We start from the raw sequence: 25,590 nt of genomic DNA, 5'->3' as shown, positions 1-25,590 counted from the left end.
TCATTGTTTGACGATGTTGTAAGATTTCTGAATATTCAATTGTGTAAAATACAAGAATACATTGGTTTATATAACAATCTAACCCTAGAATGAAAAAGGAAACACGAATTATTCACTCAATCCCTAATATATACTAAATATATATACTACCATATATACATAAAATCTAACATTCTCACAGAGGTATCAGACTACTTTTCTGTTGGTTTTAGAGTATGTTCTGTGAAAGTATGGCTGTTAGATGTCACTTGAACTCTAAACTGTTGGCCATGGTGTAAGATGACTTTGATGTGTGTTAGTAGCAGTTTTTGGGGCATTTCGGAACCCTGTTTCTGCCTCACAAGCCTTTGTATGTTGAAAACCAAATTTTATATGTTGCAACTTACATTCACAATTTGGTTTTGAGGGGTGGGGTGGGATTATATTGACATACATAAGCCTTTTACTTCTTTATAATTGGAGTTCGAATGACTTGTTGGAATCCCTTTGTTTTTATTTATTTATTATTATTATTTTTTTTTTCTCTAGGAAGAATGTAACACCCTGGCAATGAAACTCCTTGATCCCGTCCATCCGAGCATTTCCAATATACGATCCACAACGAGAACGGGAAAAAATAATAATGAAATAACATCAATAACATTCCTTCCCTTCTGAGCTATTTCCAAACCTTACAACATTGTCTCATTACATTCATAAATAAAATATAATAGTTCAACCAGTATGGAATGAAACAACAAAATCAGTTATAGGTTAACTTTCCCTCAACATTTGTTCCTTTTTGCACCAAAATACAAATCGACATATAGTCGCCAAAACTGCCTTAGGCATACCCATAACATGATTTCAAACAAAAGCTTTCACATCCCAAAAATTTCCTTCTTCTCAAAACAGTCACTTAGGAGGGGCTCCATCTTCTTTTCCTGAAAATTTGGTTAATTTGGGATGAGCAAAAGCTCAATAGGTAATGTACTTAATAGGTTTAAAGATTTATATGGACCCATTAAGAGTGATAGTGGCAAACCCGAGGGTATGAAAGATGATGAATAGAAGAGGCTTAATTGAAAAGCCGTTGGTGTTATCCGTCAATGGATTGATAATAGCGTGTTTCAACGTGTTGCTGCTGAAACTTCGGCACATGATTTATGGAAAAAAATTTGAAGGTCTTTATGATAGAAAATCAGCCACAAATAAAGCTTTTCTGTTTCATAAGTTAGTTAATTTAAAATATAAAGATGGTAGCCCCATTTCGGAATATTTGAATGAAATAAAGAGTATTATTAACCAATTTGCTTTTATGAAAATTGTTTTTAATGATGAGTTGCAGGCTTTGATGCTACTTATTTCTTTGCCCAAAAGTTGGGAGACTTTGGTTGTGACGGTTAGTAATTTGGCACCCGATGAAATTGTCACAATGAGCTAAGTCACTAGTAGCTTATTGAATGAAGAAACTAGAAGAAAAACAGTGGTTTCCTCTCATTCGAAAGCATTTGTTGTCAGAGGCCAAAGCAAAACAAGAGGGAGGAGAAAGACTCCTCATGGTCGTGATAAAAGTCGTGACAAATCAAGATATGGTTCTTTTTCAAAGAAAGACATTGAGTGCCATTATTGCCATAAGAAAGGACACATGAAGCGAGAATGCCAAAAACTTAAGAATAAGGAGAAAAAGGCGTGACAAAGTATGGATAAGAAGCAAGAAGACACAACGGCAATTACTACCGATGATGATCTCATAATCATTTGTGAAGATGATTATGTCAATTTTGTAGGTGAAGAGAGTAATTAGGTGATTGATTTTGATGCTTCTTTTTATGTGACTTCTCGTGTTGATTTGTTCACTACCTACACCAAAAGAGATTATGGGTGTGTTCAAATGGGTAATGAAGGTTTGTCTAAGATTGTAGGCATGGGTGATGTTTGCTTGGAAAAAATGATCTACACACATTTGAGTGAACTACCCGTAATTCTCAGGATACTCTTCTAAAGAGTACAACATTATATACCAATACAATCAACAAAAAAGAAAGGCAGAAAAGGAGGGACAAAACAAGGTACTAGAAAACAACGTCACCACAATAGCTATCCTACTGCAAAAGCATATTCCTCTCTACCATCAAATATTTTCTGGTACCAAATAAATAGCAAAAGTGGCCGGGGTGTAAGGACGAAGATTCTTCATTCAAAATAATTCAAAAGCATAATAATTTTCCCGCCTTTGCTTTATGCTAATCATTCTAAAAATATCTTTACTTTACAACCACGCAAACCACCATAAACGTGACACGTATATAGCACTATCCGGCAAAGGAATCAAAAGTACTCATACCACTCATATTTGGGCCCGGGTGTAACTTTCCTTTAACCTCATCCATACACGTGTCCATAAGTATATGAATGGACGGCCAAGATCAGCGCGGAGAGGGGGGGTGCTAGTAATATTAATACTACGTCTCCCCCCAAATCACACTAACTCGCACCATTCACACTAGGTTTTTTAACTAATAACGGCCGGTGTGAGTTTACTGTTTATCACTACAAAATGTCTCACCAAGCCTCTTTCCGTTTCTATGTCAAGAATGTTTTCCTTACCTACCCACAATCCCTTGCCCAAAAGAACAACTCTTAGAACACCTCCAATCCCTTCTCCAACTAGCCTGTCAGCCATATTACATACTTGTCGCAAAGGAGCTCCATGAAGATGGAAACTCTCACCTTTATGCCATGGTTCAATGCACAAAGAAAATCCAAACCTCAAACCAGAGATTTTTTGATCTCATTGGAACCAACGGGAGAATCTATTATCCAAATATAGAAAAACTCCATTCTTCAATAGCAAGTCGATAATATATACAGAAAGGCGGCAATTTCATAAAATGGGGAGAATTTTCATCTAAGGGGACAAAGTCCCTCGAAGAACAGAGACGAACTCTGGAGGGGAATACTTACAGAAGCAGAAACGGAGGAACAATTCTTTGCACTCTGCAAAGAAAGATGTCCCACCGATTACGTAACAAAATACCCCCAATTAAAAACATTTTCGAGGGATTGTTACAAATGAGAGAGGCCCTCATATACTAGCCCCTTTAATTCATTTCCTTTTTTAAATGAAGAAGTAAAAAATTGGGTAAAAAATTGGGTAAAAAATAATATTTTGTTTGTAAGTCAGAATTTTGTAAAATGTGGGCTATGTCAAAATTGTTGTTTCTCCGTTTACAATGAAGACGACAACATTAGATTAGGGATACATAATAATAATAATAATATTCATGATTTGAGTGAACTACTTGTAATTTGGGCTGCGAGTTGTTACTTAAAGATGTAAGGCATGTTCCCGACATTCACCTTAATTTGATCTCTATCGGGAAGCTAGATGATGAAGGCTATAACAACAAATTTGGTGATAGAAAATGAAAGCTCACAAAGGGTTCTTTGGTCGTGGCTAAGTGCAAGAAGACTCACACACTTTATTCGTTGTAAGGAAAAATTTGTAAAGTTATTATCAATGGACTTGAAGATGATACTTCTACCAAATTTTGGCACAAATGGCTTGGGCACGTGAGTGAAAAAGGGTTGCAAGTTTTGTTCAAGAAAGAGCTTCTACCCAGTTTGAAAGATACTCATCTTAAAACTTGTGTTCATTTCTTGGCAGGCAAACAACACAGAGTTTCTTTTCATAAAAATGTTGTTTCTAGAAAAGCAAATGTTTTGGAGTTGATTCATTTGGATGTTTGTGGTCTTTTAAAAGTTAGAACACATAGTGGTGCACTTTATTTTGTTACTTTCATTGATGATTATTCAAGGAAAGTTTGGGTTTTTGCACTAAAAACTAAATATCAAGTTTTAGATGTATTTAAGCATTTTCAGGCGACGGTTGAAAAAGAAACAGGGCATAAATTGAAGTGCATCCGAACAAACAATGGTGGTGAATACATTAGGCCATTTGATGAGTATTGTTGCAGCCAAGGTATTTGGCATCAAAAGACAGTTAAGAAGACTCCTCAACAAAATAGCATTGGCAAGAAGATGAATAGCACCATTGTAGAAAAAACAAAGTGTTTGCTTTCACATGCTAACTTACCAAGATTCTTTTGGGGTGAGACAATGAGGACAGCGGTTGACATAATCAATTTGTCCCATTCCTATCATTTGAATGGTGATGTTCCAGAAAGAGTTTAGACTGGCAAAAATGTGTCTTATGAGCACTTGAGAGTGTTTGGTTGCCGAGACTTTGTTCAATTTCCAAATGATGAGAGGTCCAAGCTTGATAGCAAGTCAAGACAATGCATTTTTCTTGGCTATGGACATGATGAATTTGGTTATAGATTGTGGGATCCAATTGACAAGAAAGTTATTCGAAGGCGTGATGTTGTGTTTCTTGAAGACCAAACAATTGAAGACTTTAGCAAAAGTGATAAACTAGAGGAAAAAACTAGTGATCTCATTGACATGGATCCATCTCCTTTATCTTCGGTGGATGATGAAAATATGGGAGATGTGCAACCATCTATTGAAGATGTAGAGGACGATGCTACTCCAAATGAAGTTGAGCCCAAAATTGAGGAAAAGCATCCAACTTCAGAACCGCCACAATAACTTGAGTTGAGAAAATCTACAAGGGACCGGCAATCTTCGAAAAAATATCCTCCCAATGAATTTGTACTGATATCCAATCAAGGGGAGCCCGAGAGCTACCAAGAAGCAATTGAGCATGCAAAGAAAGGTGACTGGAAAAAACCCGTGGAAGAGGAAATGTATTCATTGATTGAAAAACACACTTATGATTTGGTGAAGTTCCCTAAGAGGAGGAAAATTCTGAAAAATAAGTGGGTCTTCAAATTTAAGAATTATGGTAAGAATCTAAGGTACAAGGCATGCCTTGTTGTGAAAGGTTTTGAGCAAAAGAAAAGTATTGACTTTGATGAGATTTTCTCGCCGATTGTGAAGATATCTTCTATTCAGATTGTACTTGGCATGACCGCAAGTATAAACTTTGAATTTGAACAACTTGATGTGAAGACCGCATTTCTTCATGTTGACCTTGAAGAAGAAATGTACATGGAACAATCAAAACGTTTTGTGGAGAAAGGGAAAGAGAAACTAGTTTGCAAATTGAAGAAAAGTTTGGCCTCAAGCAAGCCCTATGGCAATGGTACAAAAAAATTGACTCTTTCATAATGAATAATGGTTTTTCTAAAACCACTTCAAACCATTGTGTGTTTGTGAAAGAAATTTCGGATAGCAAATTTATTATTCTTTTGCTTTATGTTGATGACATGTTAATTGTGGGTCGAGATTATACTATGATTATCATGTTCAAATTGGAGTTGAGCAAGTCTTTTGCCATGAAAGATTTGGGGCCGGCAAAGCAAATACTTAGTATGAAAATTGTTCGTGACCGCAAAAAAGGACTGATTTGGTTATCTCAAGAAAGTTACATTGAGAAAGTGCTTGAGAGGTTCAACATGGATAAACTAAAGCCAGTTGGTTGTCCACTTGTGAGTCACTTCAAAGTTAGTTCAAATCAATATCCTACAAGTGACAAAGACAAGGAAGAGATGCTGAAAATTCCTTATGCTTCAGCGGGTGGTTCTTTGATGTACGCCATGGTTTGTACAAGGTCGGATATTGCTCACTCCATTAGTGTGGTGGGTCGTTTTCTCTCTAATCCGAGTAAAGAACATTGGGCAGAGGTGAAATGGATTCTAAGATATCTTCGAGGGACTTTGAAGGTGTGTTTGTGTTTTAGGAATGGCAAGCCAATGCTTGATGGGTTCACGGATTCTGACATGACCAATGATATTCATTCTAGAAAATCTACTACGGGATATTTGATGACTTTTGCAGGAGGACCTGTGGCATGGCAATCTAAATTACAAAAATGTGTTGCTCTCTCAACTACCGAAGCCGAATTTATTGCCATTACGGAAGCTTGCAAAGAAGAGTTATGGTTGAAGAATTTTTTTGCAAGAGTTGGGTTTGAAGCAAGAAAGGTATGTGATTTATTGTGATAATCAAAGTGCATTCGAGATCGAAACATATTGATATAAGATATCATTGGATTCATGATGTGTTAGATTTGAAATTATTACAACTCGAAAAGGTTTACACAGATGATAATATTTTGGATATGTTGACTAAAACTTTGTCAAGGGATAAACATTTGAAGTGTTGAACTTTGGCGAGTATGGTTGATGTCTCCACCTAAGTCGGTAGCGGGAGAATTGTTGGGTATGCCTCCTTAGTGGAGTATGAGACCCAATTGGTTTATTAAAAATAATTAATTAAATTTGGTGTTGGTTATAATATATTTTAATATATTATATCTGACTTCGAAAGGCCCAATAGGTATTCAATAATCTGTTCGGTAATAATTAGGACTTTGATAAAATAAAGGGGAATTTTTTTTAAGGTCCCTGATATTAAGACTTTATAGTATAAAGGACATCAAATATTTCCATGATGTCTAAGGTCCCTCAACAGGATCCAGAGAAATTTCAGTAATCTAAAGCCCTGTCTCGCAGTAGAATACCAAAACTAGCTCTTGGTTCTTCAAATCTACAAGGTTTGTACCTTCTTGTCAATGCATTGATCTATTCCAATTATTTCCATCATTGTGTTCTTGAATCTTGATTGTTTATGTATATACCTGTATGTTGAAAACAAGACAAAGTGGAGGATTTCCATAAGCTAATGCTAGAATCAACATCAGGGATTCACCGATCCAACAAACAAAAGTTCCGATCAATGTCCGGCAGCCCAAATTGTGTCACAGATGTTTGTTTCAGCTCCGACAGCCTGAACGACTCATGGGCCATGGCATCATCAGCATCGGCTTTGGTGTTGGTCTGTTTCTCACCGGAGCCATTGTCAAAGAAGAGAGAGCTCAGGATAATAAAATTTCTCTGACTTCGCAAATTTCTCTGGCTCTATTAACTGCAATTAAACCCATGTCTAACAAACCTACAAACCCACAAATTTCTCTGGTCCAAAACCAGAGAAATTCTTTCCAAACCAGACAAACCAGAGAAATTCTCTGGATTGAAACCAGAGAAATTCAAACACAAGATTCTAAATTCCAAACCCCAGAGAAAATCACAAAAACTCAGAATTCCCAGAGAAAATCACAAAAATCCAAAGAAATTCAATTTTCTCTGGATTGAGATTTTCTCTGGGTGTTCAAATTTCTCTGAATTGAAATTTTTTGTGGGTGTTCATTCAATTTTCTCTTCTTTTTTTTTTTTGTGCCACAGAGTATTACAGAGCTGCATGGTGGATTAGCTCTATTTGTCACCGTTGCAAAGTATTTATCACCAGCACTTCATGACATAGATCAAGTTGGCATAACGCCTGATGTACAGTGCACAACCGAAATGCTTAACTCACCACAAAAGGGTAAGAGCATGGCCTCACCTTTGGAAGCAGATTCATGTATCATGGTAGCAGAGCATGAGTTGGACATTCAGGAGTCCAAAGGTGCTGCCTCTTAAAAGCCATTTGACTTTGTACTGCAGTTTTTCGGTTCGAGACCACGGTTCGTAGGTTAATGGCTTTTGCGAGAGAAGAAGCATGTGGAGGGCATTGAGTCGGTCAGAATCGGAGTCTGAAGTGAGTTGGAGCTCGGCGAGGTGGAAGAGTTCTGGAGGCGGTGGTTGTGGGTAAGAATGGCGGTGGGTTTGGGGTGGTGATGGGTCAGATTCCGGCGGCGGCGGTGGTGGGTGAGACTGGTGTGAGATGCGTGAGTTTGGGAGTGGGAATCTCCACTGGGTAAAGCTTTGGGAAGTGTTAGAAGATGAGGAGGACTCAAAGTCGGGCTGTTGGGTTTGCCGTGGATCAGATGATGAAGATAGTATAAATGACTGAAATTTCTCTGATATATGTTTAGAGACTTTAGACATCAAAAAATAATTTTGTAAATCTCTTCCATTACGAAAAGTGAGAGAGTGACCTTAGACCGATTTTTCCTAAAATAAAATTAAAAAAATCTCAATAGGTAAAAATCTCAATTATTTTTGGAGTATTATTTCATCTTTCCGAAAAGCAGCGGCGTCTATAACAATTGATCAATCAATTCGGTGAACAGAAACGTGGGTCGAAGAAAATTTGTGCTCTGCTTTTGAAGACTTGTTTGCTCAATCAATTTGTGAATTGGTTTAGTGCTTGGGTGAGATTTTTGTGTTACATACAAATTGGTTTAGTGTTTGGATGAGATTTTTGTGTTACATACAAATTGGTTTAGTGTTTGGGTGAGATTTTTGTGTTACATGGTGTGCGTTTTAAAGGACTGTTTGGGTTATAGATAAAAAAATATATATATATAACCTATATTCAATTTATAAATTTTATATCTAAAATAAATTTAGATCACGTAATTCTTTTTCTTTTGATATACTTTTGTTTATGAATTTTATGTATGTAACATTGTTGGGTTTCAAATCGAAAAAGTGAATTATTTATTATTATTTATTATTTTTGAATTTATATATTTAATATTAATTTCAGTTTAAGATATCATCAATGTGCATTCCATTGTACTAATTATATAAAAATCAAATTTATATATTAAAATTTATGCATAATTTATTAAATTAAAATAAAAGTTAAAAAACTTCACGCATTTTCTAAAGGCACGTGGAACAAGAAGACAGAAAAGTGGTATTTTAAAAAGTTGGTAAAAAATTAACTTTTTAATTTTTTTATGACTTTCTTTTTTTGTGAAAAATAAATAGGTGACGTGATTCAAAAAAATAAAAAAACTAACTTTTTACTATGCTGTCAAAACGCCCCAGAGGTAAGGTGTGTGGAAAGCATGAGATTCCACACATTTGTAATTAAAATTTGTAGGGCTAGCAAGGAAATTGAAAATTTTCCAAATCGAATCGGTCTGGACTAATTTAATAAATTTGGTTTGTTTTTTTTTAATTTATGGTTCGGTCTTAATTTGAAAAATTAGAGAATCAATCTCCACAAATTGGTTCTGAATTTAAGTTCACGATTTTGAATTTGAACGGTATGGGACCATATAATTTAAATCATATATATTTATTTATTAGATCTTATATATCTTTAAGTTAATGGTGAAATAATATGTATGTTTATGTTTATATTTTGAAAGTTTATGTTTCGAAAAAATCATGATAGATTAAATATTGATCAAATTTGCTTGATATTATGCTTTTGTTTAATTGGTGAATATTATGAGAGTAATTTATTTGATGGGTATGTTATTATTAATTCTGAAATTTATGATAGCTTAAATTTTTTTGAAAATGTTATATAGTTTTTTTTTTTTTGTGAATAGATTAGGCCATCCGTGGTTCTAAATCAAATCGAACCGTGTTTAAATGATTTTGTTTAAATTAACCCCATAATTTTAATGATTTAGTTTAGTTTCAATTTTTATGAAATCTTAAACTATGAATTAAATCCTGATTTAATTTCAAATCAATTCAAACCGATACAAAATTTCGAATTTGTTTTCACTCCCTTTTAATTATCTACTAACGGCAAATCAGTGCGGGGTGAAAATTTCATATTTCATTAAATAAAAAAAACTAACTACTAAAGTTATTATTAAAAGAATGTCCAATTTCATGTGTACCAACTGATATTGCAAAAAAACTCATGTTTTTTAAAATTAAAAAATACTAAACTGTAAAGGTTACCAAAAATAATTGGGTGATCATAATTTTTCATTTATTTAGAGGGGTTAGGAATCATCTAAATAAATATAATTTTTTTTTATAAAAAATAAAAATAATAATATAACCTAAAAAAATAAAAAAAATATGCTAATATGAGAAATTTGGTTTGGATAACCTACAAAAGTAAAAAAGTCTACCGAAACTTGTGGGAAAGCCTAGAGGACAAAATTATTATTTTGCCAACAATGATAGAATGATCATTTGATTTTACTACAATATTTTATTACACATATTTTCATAAAAAGTCACAAAGTTATCCAAAAATACATTTTTTTTCTCTACTTTTCTAGCCAAAGAGTCAAAAAGTGCACTTATATAGCACATTCCAAACAACCCTTGCTGAAATCGTTAAAAATTATTTTTTATTGTCGTTAATTTAAAATTATATATTAAATAAAAAATATAAATTATAAATTTAATTTGATTAAAAATAATAAATTAAAAATTATGGCCTTATAAATTAAATTTTCTTAGTATTGTTAAATTATAAATTATAAATTATAGATTACAAATTACAAATTACAAATTATATATTAAATAAAAATTATAAATTATAAGGGTAAAATAGTCTTTTGAACATTTGTTATTATCCAGTCCGTCTAACCAAACATTAGATTCACTAAAAATAGTCCAATTCATGACTAAACAAACATAGGATACAAATCTAATCCAACCAAATAATCCGGAAACAATGCATCCCGAGACTAATAGTCCGATAGATTACAATCCCCCTTATCCAGTCTATTCAAACAAACACACCCTTAAAACTCTAATAATGTGACAAGAGAAAAAATAAATAAATAAATAACAAAACAAAACAAAAACAAAAACATAAGCACATATATAACATCATATGTAAACTCTACTCTACTCCTTGATATATTACTAAAACTCTTTTTAAAATTTTAAAATTAGACAATAAATAAAACTCACATGTGATATGATATATATATATATATATATTTATATCTTTATTTTTATTTTTTTTCTCTCTTATTATTAGGCCTCTCTATCATCGTGGCAATCGTTAAAGTCATTTTACGACTGACGGGTAGACTGCTCCCTGACTTCACCCTCCTCCGCCTGCAACCAAACCGCCCTCCGCCGCACTTATCCTGCCTCTCGGCCTCTCCTCTTTCACTATCCTTCCTCAATCATTTTTTAAAACTCTTAATATGGTTGTTGGACCTGTTACAAATGTGTCACTAAATAAAATCCACCAAATTCTCAAGTATTTCCAACAATTTCAAACCCCATTCCACACCAAAACTGTCAATCAATCTCGAGCTGTTGCTCTCAATCCCGAACCTCCTGTGGGGTTCGAACCCACTGGTTTTTCTGAAGCACACCACCTGTTCGATGAAATTTCCCCAAGAATCCTTTCTGACAATAACCAATTGCTCTTCGAGTACTCCCGCAACAATCTCAACGTCGAGGCTCTGAATCTCTTTGTGGGTACTCATCGTTCGGGTTTGCGGATTGATGGGTCTAGCCTTTCTTGTATTTTGAAGGTTTGTGGATGCCTATTTGATCAGATTGTTGGTAAACAAGTACATTGTCATTGTTTTAAATCTGGGTTTTTAGAGGATGTTAGTGTTGGTACTTCTCTTGTTGATATGTATATGAAAACTGAGAATGTTGTTGATGGGAAGAAATTTTTTTATGAAATGCCGGAGAAAAATGTGGTGTCTTGGACTTCATTGCTTGCGGGTTATTCGCGGAATGGGTTGGTTGATCAGGCAATAAAAATATTTTTCCAGATGCAAGCAGAGGGAATCAAGCCTAACCCGCTTACCTTTGCGACTGTTTTTCAAGCTTTGGCTGATGATGATGCAATTGACAAGGGCATTCAAGTACATAGTATGGTTATTAAAAATGGTTTCGAATCGACTACATTTGTGGGTAATTCTTTGATTACTATGTATTCAAAGTCAGGGATGGTCAGAGATGCCAAAGCTCTGTTTGACAATATGTTGAATAGGGATGCAGTTTCCTGGAATGGCATGATTGCTGGTTTTGTAACAAATGGCCTTCATCTAGATGCTCTTAAACTGTTTTATCAGATGAGACTTGAAGGTGTAAAGCTAACACAGATGATTTTTGCTACAATTATCAAGTTATGCGCTAGCCTTAAAGAAATGGGTTTTGCAAGACAACTCCATTGTCGGATTCTTAAGGATGGTTTTGTTTCCGATCTCAATATTAAAACAGCAGTTATGGTTACGTATAGTAAGTGCAGTGAAATGGATGATGCCTTCAGACTGTTTTGCACAATGCATGGGATTTGTAATGTGGTGTCATGGACAGCCATGATTAGTGGGTACTTGCAGAACGGTGGAGTAGAGCAAGCAGTGAATCTTTTCTGCCAAATGAGGAGAAAGGGTGCTAGGCCAAATCATTTTACTTATTCAACTGTCCTTACTGCTCACCCTGTTGCTTCTCTGTTCCAAGTACATGCACAAGTGATCAAAACCAATTATGAGAACTCACCTTCAGTAGGCACTGCACTTTTGGATGCTTACATTAAGATAGGTAATACCAGTGAAGCTGCACAAGTTTTTGGACTAATAGAAGGGAAGGACATTGTGGCATGGTCTGCAATGCTAGCAGGGTATGCCCAAATAGGGGACACCGAGGGAGCCATTAAAATTTTCCTCCAGTTAGCAACAGAGGGTGTTTGGCCAAATGAGTTTACCTTCTCCAGTGTCATCAATGCATGTGCTAGTCCTACTGCGGGAGTGGAGCATGGAAAACAGATTCATGCAAGCTCAATTAAATCAGGATATAATAATGCTTTATGTGTAAGTAGTGCTCTTGTTACCATGTATGCAAAGAGAGGGAACATTGAGAGTGCAAATGAAGTTTTTAAGCGGCAACAGGAGAGAGACTTAGTTTCATGGAACTCGATGGTCTCGGGATATGCACAACATGGTTATGGGAAAAAGGCTCTTAAAGTGTTTGAGGAAATGAGAATGCAAAACTTGGAAATGGATGATATAACATTCATCGGTGTGATTTCTGCGTGCACTCATGCAGGACTAGTTGATGAAGGTCAAAGATACTTCAACATGATGATCAAGGATCTTCTCATTAATCCTACCATGGAGCACTATTCTTGCATGGTCGATCTCTATAGTCGAGCTGGAATGCTTGAAAAAGCCATGGAACTCATAAATAATATGCCATTCCCTGCAGGTGCAACTATTTGGCGTACCATTTTGGCAGCTTGCCGTGTTCACTTAAATTTAGATTTAGGGAAACTAGCAGCAGAAAAGCTTATTTTACTTCAGCCACAAGACTCAGCTGCATATGTCCTGCTATCAAATATGTATGCAGCAGCAGGAAACTGGCAAGCAAGAGCCCAAGTGAGAAAATTAATGGACAAGAGGAAAGTGAAAAAGGAAGCTGGGTACAGTTGGATTGAGGTGAGGAACAAGACCTATTCATTCTTGGCCAGTGATCATTCACATCCCTTATCAGACCGTATTTATTTAGAACTTGAAGAGTTAAGTGTCAGATTGAAGGATGCAGGATATCTTCCAGATACAAATTATGTGCTACATGATGTTGAAGATGAACACAAAGAAGCTATACTTTCTCAGCATAGTGAGAGGCTGGCCATTGCTTTTGGGTTAATTGCCACACCCTCTGGTACTCCAATCCAGATTGTGAAGAATCTCCGAGTTTGTGGTGACTGTCACACTGTGATCAAGTTAATATCAAAGATTGAGGGGAGAGAGATTACTGTTCGAGATTCAAACCGGTTTCATCACTTTAAAGAAGGTTTATGCTCTTGTGGTGATTATTGGTGACTCTTGAATGGACCAGTGAAGAATGGCTTGTAACAGAAACTTATTATGCAAAGGATTCACATGGCTTCATGAGCTGAAAAATCTTTTTGTATGGCAGAGGAGAAACATCTTTTTGTATGGCAGAGGAGAACATTGCCAGGAACAACATATTAGAGTTCAAATTTGTGGATGACCCAACTTCATGTCAGAATGAAGAGCCACTAAGCAACCGCCTAAGCATATGGATTTGCTTCTTGTTGCTGTAGTATGTCGTCGACACATCAAAGAAGAAGATACATAGAACCTTTGGAATTGGGGAAGATGGATTAATCAGAGAGGAGTCGTTTTAGAAATGTCATGCCAACAGAAGATTGGCATTTCATGAATTGTGAGATGAATCTTCTGATGGCCCACCAAAAACAATGGGCCTTATGAAGTCTGGATTCATTTCTCTCCATGTTGTTGTTGACAAATTGGCCAGAGAGGTATGTGAAGAAGATTTTTCTTTATGCATTCAAGAGTTTCCATGCTAACATTCTTTTGTGTATTTAATAATTTAATGAGTATCGTGAAGTGAATGTGTTACTCTAGCACAAATATTTTTTATGTACCCTGAACACAATAAGGTGCTGATGTGATACCAATATGACATAGGTGTTTTTCTAACATATTTAGTGTCACTTTAAATGAATGAGAAAATTAGAATTCTCTTGGAAAAAAAAATTTATAAATCCACTCAAGACATGCAACTATAGCCTGTGCTTAAAAATATCATTCTGCATGCAACCGTGTGGAATAGGCTTGAAATACAAGGTCATCTCTGTAAGATATAGGCTCAGGTTCCTTCCCAAAGCACTTGTTCGAGAGAGGAGTTCATCTAGGAAGGACCACTTGTGACCTTCAAACTTGAGAAAATGGTCTTTGCCACGGTGGTAAGGTCCTATCGATACTATTTGAGTCTGTTGGGCATTGTCACCAATGCCTACAAGGCTACGAGGTAGCCCGAAGATACATATGGACGAGCTTGAACCTAATTCTTAGTAGGCACCTTTCCTCAAGTCTGTTTTATAAGATTTAAAGAATACGCAAATAAAGCTTTTGATCTAAGGTAATTTAGCCTCATCTCTCGCTGCACTTTCCATTGCTTCAGGTTCAGGGTTTTCAATACTCATCTCTTTCAAGGCTTGACCATGTGCTTGAACGGTATTCCTTTTTTCCAAAGACTATCACTACTTGCTTTATGCTGTTGTTTTTCACTTGGCTTGAACTTTCAGTGATTGGTTGTGATTTTGCTCTCTTGTTTTCCTGGGTTTGATTCAGTCTATCCTCATTGGCAGACACATTAATTGCAATAGCTTGGTACTCCATCTCTCTCTCTCTCTCTCTCTCTGGTATAGAAGATTGATGAAGGATATTAAGATGCTTACACTTTTTGAGTTTTACTCATGTTTCCTGGAAAGTGTGTAAAATTACATGTCCTATTACATGGTAGAGAGGTAATTCCAAGCAACTACTAATTTTGTCTAAACATTTTGTTTGACTTGCAGCAATTAATTGAGAAAAGGAGAGGAAACTGGACTGAAAATGACACTGGCTTGGCTTAGGACAGGACACCAGGAGGATTCGAACAGAAGGAGAATCTGGCCTCATCTGAAAGACACCATAAATCTATAATGAGTGGACACATTAGTTCATCGTGTCTTAAACCGTTATACTAGTCACACGATTATTGAATAGAAACATGGTAGTGGGCAGGTAAGTACTTCTATATTAGAAATGTCATCAATCTAGAGAAAAAAAATTGTTTAATAAGGTGTACAAAATTTGAATATATTGTATTGATTTAAACTTGGTGTAGGGTTATTCCGAGATAAATCTTGATGGGATGTGGGTTATATTCACAATCAGGGCCGAAACGAGGAAATTTGTTCGGGAGGGGCCAATGTATATGCATAAAAAATATTGAATTAGTTTTGATATATTACTAATTGAATAAAATTTCTTATACAAAGCGTTGCTGAGGGAGTATTTTGCAAGAAAACTAAATAAATCTAAAAAATAGTTTTTTAAGTTTTAAACCATTAGATCTTGGTATACATTCGGTTAAACTATTGTGTTAAGCGATTTTATTAATTGATATAATCTAGTAATAAAAAGTGAAAAATGCTTAAGATCCGTAAAACTTCTTGAACTTGCACTTGGCGTTGAATGTTACATGTTAGTTAATTTGTTTATAAATTAATTAACTAAAACCTAATTCCTGCCATGTTATTGTGAATAAATTTGACGGTGAAATTTTTGGTTTTCTAACATTGCTCATAAAAAAGTACGCATACCATTTGATTTTTAATATCCAAAAGATAAGTGACATGTGCCTCTTGTTTTAATAAAATCGACTTGGATAAAATTGATATTATTATTTAAAATATGAAATAATTAGATATCATTTCATTAGATATTGTAAAATAATAATGTAATCAAAATTTAGTAAAATTGCTAACATACATTTCACTTCATTCGCAAATTACTACAATATTCTTATGTTCACTTCGTACCAGGCATAAAAAATACTTGGATTTAACTAATATGCGTGATTTGCAAGTGGATATGGATAATGTTAAGAATATCAAATTCTCTACTAAACAACTGACTAAATGTCTGAGGTCCGCAATTTTGTGGACCCTACACTCATGTGAGACATTTGGTCATTTATTTGATAGAAAATTTGAGACCTATAACATTTTCCAATGAGTATACCTATCTCGAGTTTATTTGTAAGGGGATTTGTATCTTTATGTAAGATTAAATTAAACCTAGTCAAGCAAGCATGTTAGAAGTGTTGGGTATACTTCTAACCAATATTCCACGAGTAAGAACGCTTCTGATTTCTGTAACGCTCAGTCTTGATGAGTTAAAAAACATCAATAGAATTTTAATATGCTTCGATTCGGGCTTAAATCTGGTTTAAAAGTAAACTTTCAGAAAGCCTCATTTGCAGCATTGGTACTGAAAATTTGCAAGGAAATTTTCAATTTGGAAAAATTTTAAAACGCAAATCTGGCAATTTTTTCTCTGCAAATAGTGTAGAATCATACATATAAGGGGGAAATTTTTTTTTCACAGTTTTTACCTTCTAGCTTTCACTCAAATTTCACATTGACTTTTCATGTTTCAATTTTTACCAAAATTTTAGGGTAATTACAAATATACCTTTAAAATTTACTTAAAATATAAATTATTCTTTATAGTTTTGAAAATTACACCTCACCTCTCAAAGTATATAATTGTATAACAAATGATATTTTTTATTAATAAATTATTAAGTCAATTAATAATTTTTAATAATGTCAAATATATTTTAATTAATAATTTAGGTAATTTTATTATTGCATAAGAGAATAGTCAGAAATTTTATTTTTTCTATTAAATTTCTGATAAAAAGGTATTTGTAATTTTTTAAATTATAAAAAATAATCCGTATTTTAAATAAATATTATGGGATATATTTGTATTTTATCCTAAATTTTAAATGATAGGGTAACAATGGGGTTGCAATAAAACTCGAGTTGAAATCTAGTAGGGTGGGCATAGAACGGGTTCGAATCGACCTAGTCTTACACTACATAGTAAAAACATGTGTTATTTCACTTGGGTTTTTGACCTTAGACCTAATTTTATTATTTTAAACATGACGATTTTTTAAGGCCAAGTTTGGGGAGATTAAATAAGTGCACTTTTTGACTTTTTTTGTATTATGTGTAGAAAAAATAGAGAGGAGATGTTGATTGATGTGACCCAAAAAAGATAAAAAGATGAAATAAGTGCACTTTTTTAAGTTAGCCAAACTTAACCTAAATTTCAAATATGTGCACTTAACCCAATATCTATTGACTATTTTATTCATTTTGGTTATGGAAATTAATCGAACTTTCTCAATAATTATTTGAATTTAATTTATTAATGAAATTTAATATTAAAATAAAATTTAGCCGTTTTGTTTAAATTAGTCTTTTAAAAAACATTTGAGTATAAAGCATATATATATATATATATGTATTATCTTTTAGTATGTTTTTTAATTTATTATGCTAATATAATTTATATTAATATTTTATAAATGGATGAGTTAGTTTAAGCCAAATGAAGACATTGGGGTGTGACATAATAGTCTAATAGTCACACCTTAAGGTATGATAAGTAGAAAGTCTGGGATCTGAGTTGATGGAGCAGTGGCGAACTTTCCAATTATAATATAATTATACTAACAAACTAACGATATCTATGAGAAAAAAAAAAATGTTAAGCCAAGTGAGATTAGAATTATAATTATTCATCACAAATTCAATTTCAAAATTAAAAACTTCCAAATCTCAAACTAACTTGGTTTTATGGGCCTAATATTTATCTTAAGCTCTAAAAATATTTATCACTAGCCATGGCCTCAAGTTGAGGAAAAATTATTCAAAATATTTCTTTACTAATTATCATATCTCTTCATATTTTTAATCATCTAACATAAAATCATAAATTATACATTCTTCACCAATTATAATATCTTAAAACACTACGTGACCATAGTCAAGACTACCTAATAACCACTCCAAGTTTGGAGACTTCAATTATTGTAATAAAAATGTGAAGGATCAAAGTGTAACTCAAATAAAAATAATGGGTGAAATGTGTAATTTATTCAATTTTATTTTTACGGAAATTATATAAACGAAGCAGGCAGTCATAACAAAGCATCGCAGCTTAACCTTATCTGCTTGCTCTCTACTTGTTAACGGTCCCTCATCTCACTGCATCTTCGATTGGAACCATAGATTTATGGCATCGACACTACACTATGGCTTCACCAATCTCATCACCATCAGAGTCAGACACAGTACCAAACCTAAGACTCGGACCGGTCCCCAGTGGCGGAGACTCGGGCCTAGACCGGTCCGGTGCTCGGTGGCGGTCGGCGAGAACCGGCGTGTCACGGTGAAGAACGGGAACGATTCGCTCGATATATGCCGAGTTCTGAACGGGATGTGGCAGACGAGTGGGGGTTGGGGCAGAATCGACAGAGACGACGCCGTCGAGGCCATGCTCCGGTATGCCGATTCCGGCCTCTCCACCTTCGACATGGCCGACCACTGTAACTCTCTCTCTCTCTCTCTCTCTCTCTGTTTCTAAATCACATTTTGTTTTTAATTTGTTGTTTTTAAGTGGACTGTGATGTTTTTTTCAGGAATGGGCTGTCACTTAAGCATACCCTTTTTAGTGGACACGTGTCTCTGTACCAGTTGCATATAAGCTTCTTTGCATTTACAAAATACAAAATACTATCTAAATTTTCCCCCCCACAAATTAATGGAAAATGAGGTGGTTGGTGTAAATTTAAAATCGGTGAAATGTGGATTATACTGGGAATTTTGCCTATACATTTAAGAAATCATAATTGCGTATACGTACTTATTTCATAAAAATTTAAGAAATCACAATTTATATATATTTGTGAAAATTTACATGATTTTGTGAGATAACTTATATAAATGCAAGTACATATAGTATGCACCTTGCACACACAAATGCTTCCCGCTTGAGTAATACTACAAATCCAGAAAAATTTACTCAGAAATTATCCAGAAACACCTGTGTGATTCAAATCCAATATACACTTTCTCCATCATACACTCCAATCTTGATCCAAATCTGGATGGTAACCAGACTTACTGTATATACTTTTCTGAATGTTTTTCTTATTGTTTACACACATTGTATTTTCTTGATGTTAATTGTTTCGTAGTTAATAGCACTTTTCATTTGGTAATAGTTTTGGTTGATATGTTATGGTAATTGTAAAATCAGCTTTACAAATTTGGGCATGAACTAGATAGTGTTGAGGGTAATTTTCAAGCTGTGACTTTTGAGGTAACTGATTGATAGCTTCAAGAGTAGGGACATGGATGCAAAGAATCAAAACAAGATGGGAAAGTGTAAAAAAGAAAGAAATTTAAGTAGATGAAAAGAAAATGTACAAAATTTCCAAAATTGTAGGACACCTAGGCAAAAATCCTAACTTGAACAAAACATATGGTAGAGAGCTGATATATGAAAGCAGACAGGATAAAACATAACTACCAACTACCTTCTACTACTCTCTCTCTCTCTCTCCCCCCCCCCCCCCTCCCCCCCTCTCTCTCTCCATATTAATGGCAGAGTTCTTAAACCACTCCTTCAGCAAATTTACCTTCAATTCAATCAAAATAAACTCCAAGAGAGGCACTGAGATAAGAAAGCTGCGTTTGAGACCATTCCAATGTGTAGTAACTGCAGATAAATGGCGGGTTGTAGTTAAGAATGGCACAGATTCACTGGATATTTGCCGGGTTGTTAATGGAATGTGGCAGACTAGTGGTGGGTGGGGCAGAATTGAACAAGATAGTGCAGTCAATGCTATGCTTCAATATGCTGATTCTGGGCTCACTATTTTTGATATGGCTGATATATGTAAGATACCCCATACGATAAATTTGTTTGACATATAATCAATTTTGCTAGACAGGTTTGATTGCTTAATTAATTTCACAGATGAACATGGTTATGGCTGAATTCTGTTTAGCTGAGTTATTTTGATGGATTCCCAGCTAACTTCTAGTCCATATTGTTCTTGAATAAGGAACTATATCTCAGTTTGGTCTTCCAACAACTTTTGAATCTTTACCACAAGATCAATCTTGATAAATAAATGATTATTTATTTAATCATTTTATTGAATGATATTGTACAAAAGAGCCTATGGCTAATCTTTAGTGAGCTTTCTGTTAACTACGTTGATTTTGCAGATGGACCTGCAGAAGATCTTTATGGCATCTTCATTAATCGAGTCCGTCGAGAGCGTCCACCAGAGTTCTTGGAGACTGTCAGAGGGTGAGTTATAAACATGCTTAATTTGATGTTAAAAATGTATTTCTTTGGCTCTCTGTGGTTTTGAATGGGTCCATTACAAAGTCCCAGTTTTATCTGCATCTTGGCTTATGTGATTATGAAACAAAATAAAGTCGCTCATTATAACATGCATAATGCGGAGTATATAATGAGAAATAATAGCTCTGTTGGACTCTCCAAATTGTTTGTCATATCTTGTCCTTGATATTTTGTGCTGCAGTCTTACCAAATGGGTTCCACCACCAGTTAAGATGACAAGTAGTTATGTCCGTCAAAACATCGACATATCACGGAAGAGAATGGACGTGCCATCCTTGGACATGCTTCAGTTCCATTGGTATTGAGTTTCTTCTTGCTCTTTTGATTATTATAGCTACTAGCTACAATAATTGTTCAGAGCGATATGTTAGTACATATATGCTCAAACCCCAGTGGCTAGCGCAGATAAGGTTCAAGCTGTGATTGGATTTTTTAACCATATATAGTCGCTGACTGGAATCTCTATTTGCTATGAAAGACAAATTCAGGAGGGAAAAGGGCAAAAAAAGAAAAAAAGAAAAATGATTGTATCAATGTTGTTGGCTGAGTTTTTTCTAGTGTGATAATGATGATGCTTTACTATCGGGTCAATTATGTCTGCTTCATACAATGTAGAAGGGAAGTTGTTATTTGTCATCTTTTGGTTTTGAATTTATTTAATATAAATGATGTTGAGATTATAATATAAACAACAAAGTTGCCTCTCTAATAGCTTAAACTTTTGGATGAGTTGGTACTCAACAATTTAATATAATATTAGAGCAAGCGATAGATCTTGTGTTTGAACCTCACGGCCTACTCAATAATTAAAATACTTGCATGTGTTTGGCCCGCTAATGATGGAAAGCCCAACCATACATGAGGGGGCATGTTGTGAATATAATGTAAATAACAAAGCTGTCCCTCTCTTTAATATTTTAAGCTTTTAGAAGAGATAGTAGTCAACAATTTAATAAATGACAAATTGTGTGCACTAAAGTTGAGAGTAATTTTTGGTACCATTTTCCCAATAAACTTAGCTTTTATACCAAATGAAGCCTTGATATCACATGGAATAATTTTCAATTTTTTTCAGTCCACTTCAATTCTTGATTAGATTTTACTTGATTCAAAGAGTTCAATTAGTTCCCTTTAATTTCTAAAGAGTTGAAAAAAGTATCCAGCTCAAGTCAAAAGGGCCTTAAGCTACATGCTTTGGTTGCAGACAAAAATTCATTTTTCCATGCTGACTTCAATAGTTTCTACTTGGAACAGGTGGGATTACTCTAATCGTGGCTATCTTGATGCACTAAAACACCTTACGGATCTCAAAGAAGAAGGTTGATTTTATTCAATTTCCTTTTAATCATCACGTAAAAGCCGATTAGACTGGTTTACTTCAGTGGTTGGCATGCAGGTAAGATCAAGACTGTTGCGTTAACTAACTTCGACACGGAGAGGTTGCAAATAATCCTGGAGAATGATATTCCAGTTGTTAGTAATCAGGTAACTAAACAACATTTATTTGTCATAAATATTTGTTGGATTCAGTATATAATGTACTCAATTGCTGAGGAATTGGTTTTTTTGGGTTTCTTCAGGTGCAACATTCTCTTGTTGACATGCGCCCTCAACAGAAAATGGCAGAGCTGTGTCAGCTTACTGGAGTAAAACTCATAACGTCTCTCTCTCTCTCTCTGTGTGTGTGTGTGTGTGTGTAAGCCATTGTTGTCGGGACTGCCAGTGCTACAAATATTCTATATCGTTGCTTCTCTTGAAATTAAAATCCACTCTGGCTTTTTAATTTTCTAGATCTTATAAATGGGCAACTTGTACATTTACGTTATAGATACATTGGATTATTCCACCAGTTAAATATGTGTGTGTGTAAGATTTTAGAGTTGCCAATTTTATGTTCAAATTGGGGGTTCCATTTTGCAGTTTCTTGTAGACAACGCATTTTTTTTGTTTAATCTATGTTGAGTTGAATTGATTTCAAGACAATTATGTTATTTCCCATCTAAATATGCAGGTATGGAACAGTAATGGGAGGATTGTTATCAGAGAAGTTCCTTGACACAAACTTAACTATTCCTTTTGCTGGTCCTCCATTAAACACTCCATCCCTTCAGAAGTACAAAAGGGTATGTATTCCCATACACAATAATGAATTTATGATGCCAGATTGATGAGCAGGAAATTATTTTATTTTGTAAATAAAGGAATTTTATGGGACTTGTGCATGAGAAAATCAGGAAGTCAATTTTAAGAATATGGTTCTACAAGGATTTATATACAAGGAAAAAAAAAGAAAAAAAGAAAAAAAAAAGAGGGTGTATGGTTAAAGCATTTCCTGTCAAGAAAAAGAGAGGCTTAAGTTGCAGCGAATCACAGCATGCTTGAATAATTTGCAGCATCTTGGATTTTATTTGATTTATTATTTAATGAGGCATTTCTAGATGAAAATTTCAAGCACGGTGCTTTTAATAAGCAAGGAAAGAGTCATAGAAAGCGTGATTTTTCTTATTTGTAGTGACTAGTGATACATTTTGTAAAATTGACTGTGGTTGGTAGATGGTTGATGCTTGGGGAGGATGGAGTCTCTTCCAAACTTTGCTTCAAACCCTTAAAAAAGTAGCTTCGAAACACGGGGTTTCAATTCCAGCAGTTGCTGTGAAATATGTTCTAGACCAGGTAAATTCATTTCCCCTCCTAAATCGAACGCTGGTTGACCTTTTTGAGTCTTGAATATTCAGTTTTTTACCTAATTTTGATTCATGATTTTGTGGGAATTGAATTGCAGCCAGCAGTGGCAGGATCAATGGTAGGTGTCAGGCTTGGCTTGTCGGAACATATCAAAGACTCGAGTGCTGTGTTTTCGCTTGTTCTTGATGAAGACGATGTAAGCAGCATCCAAGAAGTGCAGAAGAAAGGGAAAGATCTGCTGAGAATAATTGGGGACTGTGGGGATGAATACAGACGTGCGTGAGGCCGACCTCTCGCTTGCACGGCCATGCCGTCTTAATTGCAAATGTGAAGATAATGTTGTATTAGTATACAAATTTTGTAAATCATCATGTTAATTGTGAAATTCCATACATATCATGGGCCTGTTGTGCGATTTATTTTACTGTAACCTAAAACCCCGAGTTTAAACTCATTGTTCAAACATATGATATTTTTGTATGTTCAGAGTACCAAACCTACAATATTCTTTTGAGTAACGCTATATAAATAAAAAAATTATTATATAATGATGTGATTCATTATGGACTATTTACTCTAGAACAAAACACTATTGAAGATACATTTATTTATAATAATAATATTGTCACATTATTCTTATAAATTTTTTTATATGAATAGAATTTCCTTACTCTTTTATTTCAAAACACATAAATATCAATAGTTACAACAAATAATTAATTTTTATTTTTGACAATGATGACTTCATAATCTTTCAGATAGGCGAGTATGAGTGATCAACTGATTTTTTAATGAAGTTATTATTATTATTATTGACAATGTAGTTTGGTTAGGGTCGGATTGGGTCGAACTGATCCAAGCGCTCCACGGGTCGTCGTTTTCCCAGACACACCCGCCACGAGTCCAATGGCAAGGTTCTGAAATGGGGTAGTTCCTTCTCGTGGACCCTTTGACAATTAAGTTAAGTGGTATCGAATAACAGTCTAGAGAGAGAGATTTCTTCTTACCAACCACATAAACTAGAGGTTTCCTTATATTGTTCATTAGTCATTTTCTTGTCCACTCATACTGTCCCGTTGGCCGAAAGCCTGTCGTTTGCTTGTTGTCAGCCATGGTGGTTTTCCCACGTCTCAGAGCAAGAGGTCTTATTGCATTTAATGTTTTGACAGTCTCATTTAATGCATCGCTAGGCTCAATAACTCCCCAAAATCTTTGTCTGCCACATAGCCAACTCCTTGCCTAACACATGGCTAGTTGGTACCTGGGTCTGACCATTGTGAGTTCTTTACTGGGCTCACTGTTAGGCCTGTCTTGACAGGCTTCAGGTGAGTGACTGCTTGGGTAACCCAAGACAACCCTCTTTGTGTTGTGTCCATCAATAGTCCCCCAATCTCAAGTGCAGCTTTAGTCCAGCGAAGGGAATAATAAAGGTGGAAATAGTCCTCCAAGTCATAGGACAAGGGGCGCGATCGACCAGGCAAAACGGTCGAGCAAAGACATTCAACTAGTGGAGTGGGCGACGGGTGAGATGGCCGACTGACAGTGTTTGACCAGCGAGGTGGCTGACCGTCAAAGTGACTGACCGAGGGTGTCCAACTGGTGAGGTGGCTGACTGTCAAGAAGACCGACCGAGTGACGACGCCGACCAGGGAGCGAAGGGTTAAATGTGTCGGTGGGCGAGGGGCTCGAGGAGCAAGAAGACACGTGGCGACATGACGGAAGGCAGACAATGGAACAACTCCGTCTGTCCACGTGGATCAATTAAGGCCATTGATGTCAATTTCAAATGATTCCGAGGACAAAAAGTGGTGATAGTGCTTGAATTCGGAAAGGCAAGGGGTATTAATTTGCAATGGCGCGTGAATACGAAAGGGCTAATGTATTAATTCGTGTGTTGTTCGTTTTCCCTTCCTATTTTGGGCAAATTTTCAAACTGGCGATTTTGAATTTTGATCCTTAGAATACAGGGAAACCGTGGGCTTTTGCATTTGTGCGTTTCACATATCTGGTTGCAAAAAATCAACGCATTCCAGATTTGAGCTCTTTCGTATCGTGGGATTCTCCTATCTTCCACATTTCGAAGATCTTGACTCCCGCAACTGAAGCAATCACTAGAAACTTGAGAGAGATGGCCCGAGAGAAAACTCCCGTCCTAAGAACTGACGCACTAGGAGATAATGATGGGATTGCTTTGGTGAAGAAATACAAGGTGGAGAAGATGGTAGAGAAAGGCACCGGAAGGCCTCCTCGCCTGATACCATCGACAATGATCTCGACCGCACAACCGATTAGTCAAGTAGCCCCTGACCACTGGCATACGAAGGCGGACAAGTCGACGTTGATGATAGAGGACCTGGAGAGAATCCGAAGCAAGTATCAGATCATCAAGAATGTGGAGTTAAGGGCTCCAATGGTGGGGGAAAGGGCGTCGGATTCCAGAT

General features: G+C 35.4%; 2 protein-coding genes across 4 annotated transcripts; both read left to right on the top strand.

Moving 5' to 3' along the window:
* The first annotated feature begins 10,745 nt into the window (after positions 1-10,745).
* LOC114278762 (Tetratricopeptide repeat (TPR)-like superfamily protein) lies at positions 10,746-15,503 on the top strand. Of its 3 annotated transcripts, XM_082905927.1 has the most exons (4): positions 10,746-13,977; positions 14,643-14,695; positions 14,813-14,851; positions 15,040-15,503. In XM_082905927.1, exon 1 carries the CDS (start codon positions 10,877-10,879, stop codon positions 13,511-13,513), a length of 2,637 nt encoding a protein of 878 aa, XP_082762053.1. In that variant the 5' UTR covers positions 10,746-10,876; the 3' UTR covers positions 13,514-13,977; positions 14,643-14,695; positions 14,813-14,851; positions 15,040-15,503. The 3 variants fall into 3 exon arrangements, with proteins under 3 accessions (XP_082762053.1, XP_082762055.1, XP_082762054.1); XM_082905929.1 differs by lacking the exon at positions 14,813-14,851 and having other exon boundaries at positions 15,040-15,492; XM_082905928.1 differs by lacking the exons at positions 14,643-14,695; positions 14,813-14,851 and having other exon boundaries at positions 15,040-15,349.
* Positions 15,504-18,357: 2,854 nt separating this feature from the next.
* Positions 18,358-23,697, top strand: LOC114278768 (NAD(P)-linked oxidoreductase superfamily protein). Its single transcript, XM_028220904.2, is given in 10 exon segments — positions 18,358-18,546; positions 18,548-18,632; positions 20,323-20,407; positions 20,646-20,762; positions 21,719-21,783; positions 21,861-21,949; positions 22,045-22,124; positions 22,476-22,587; positions 23,018-23,137; positions 23,247-23,697. Coding segments are annotated over 10 exon segments (981 nt in total). The 5' UTR covers positions 18,358-18,504; the 3' UTR covers positions 23,433-23,697.
* The last annotated feature ends 1,893 nt before the right edge of the window (positions 23,698-25,590 follow it).

This window comes from Camellia sinensis, chromosome 14 (genome assembly GCF_055761805.1).
Source record: "Camellia sinensis isolate YWXY chromosome 14, ASM5576180v1, whole genome shotgun sequence".
Classification (NCBI taxonomy): domain Eukaryota; kingdom Viridiplantae; phylum Streptophyta; class Magnoliopsida; order Ericales; family Theaceae; genus Camellia; species Camellia sinensis.
The sequence above is the reverse complement of the archived record's forward strand: the minus strand, read 5'-3'. Positions and strand labels throughout refer to the sequence as shown.

What these genes read in the sequence shown, in the direction of transcription:
- LOC114278762 (XM_082905927.1), top strand. Translation starts at nt 10,877, where the DNA reads ATGGTTGTTGGACCTGTTACAAATGTGTCACTAAATAAAATCCACCAA.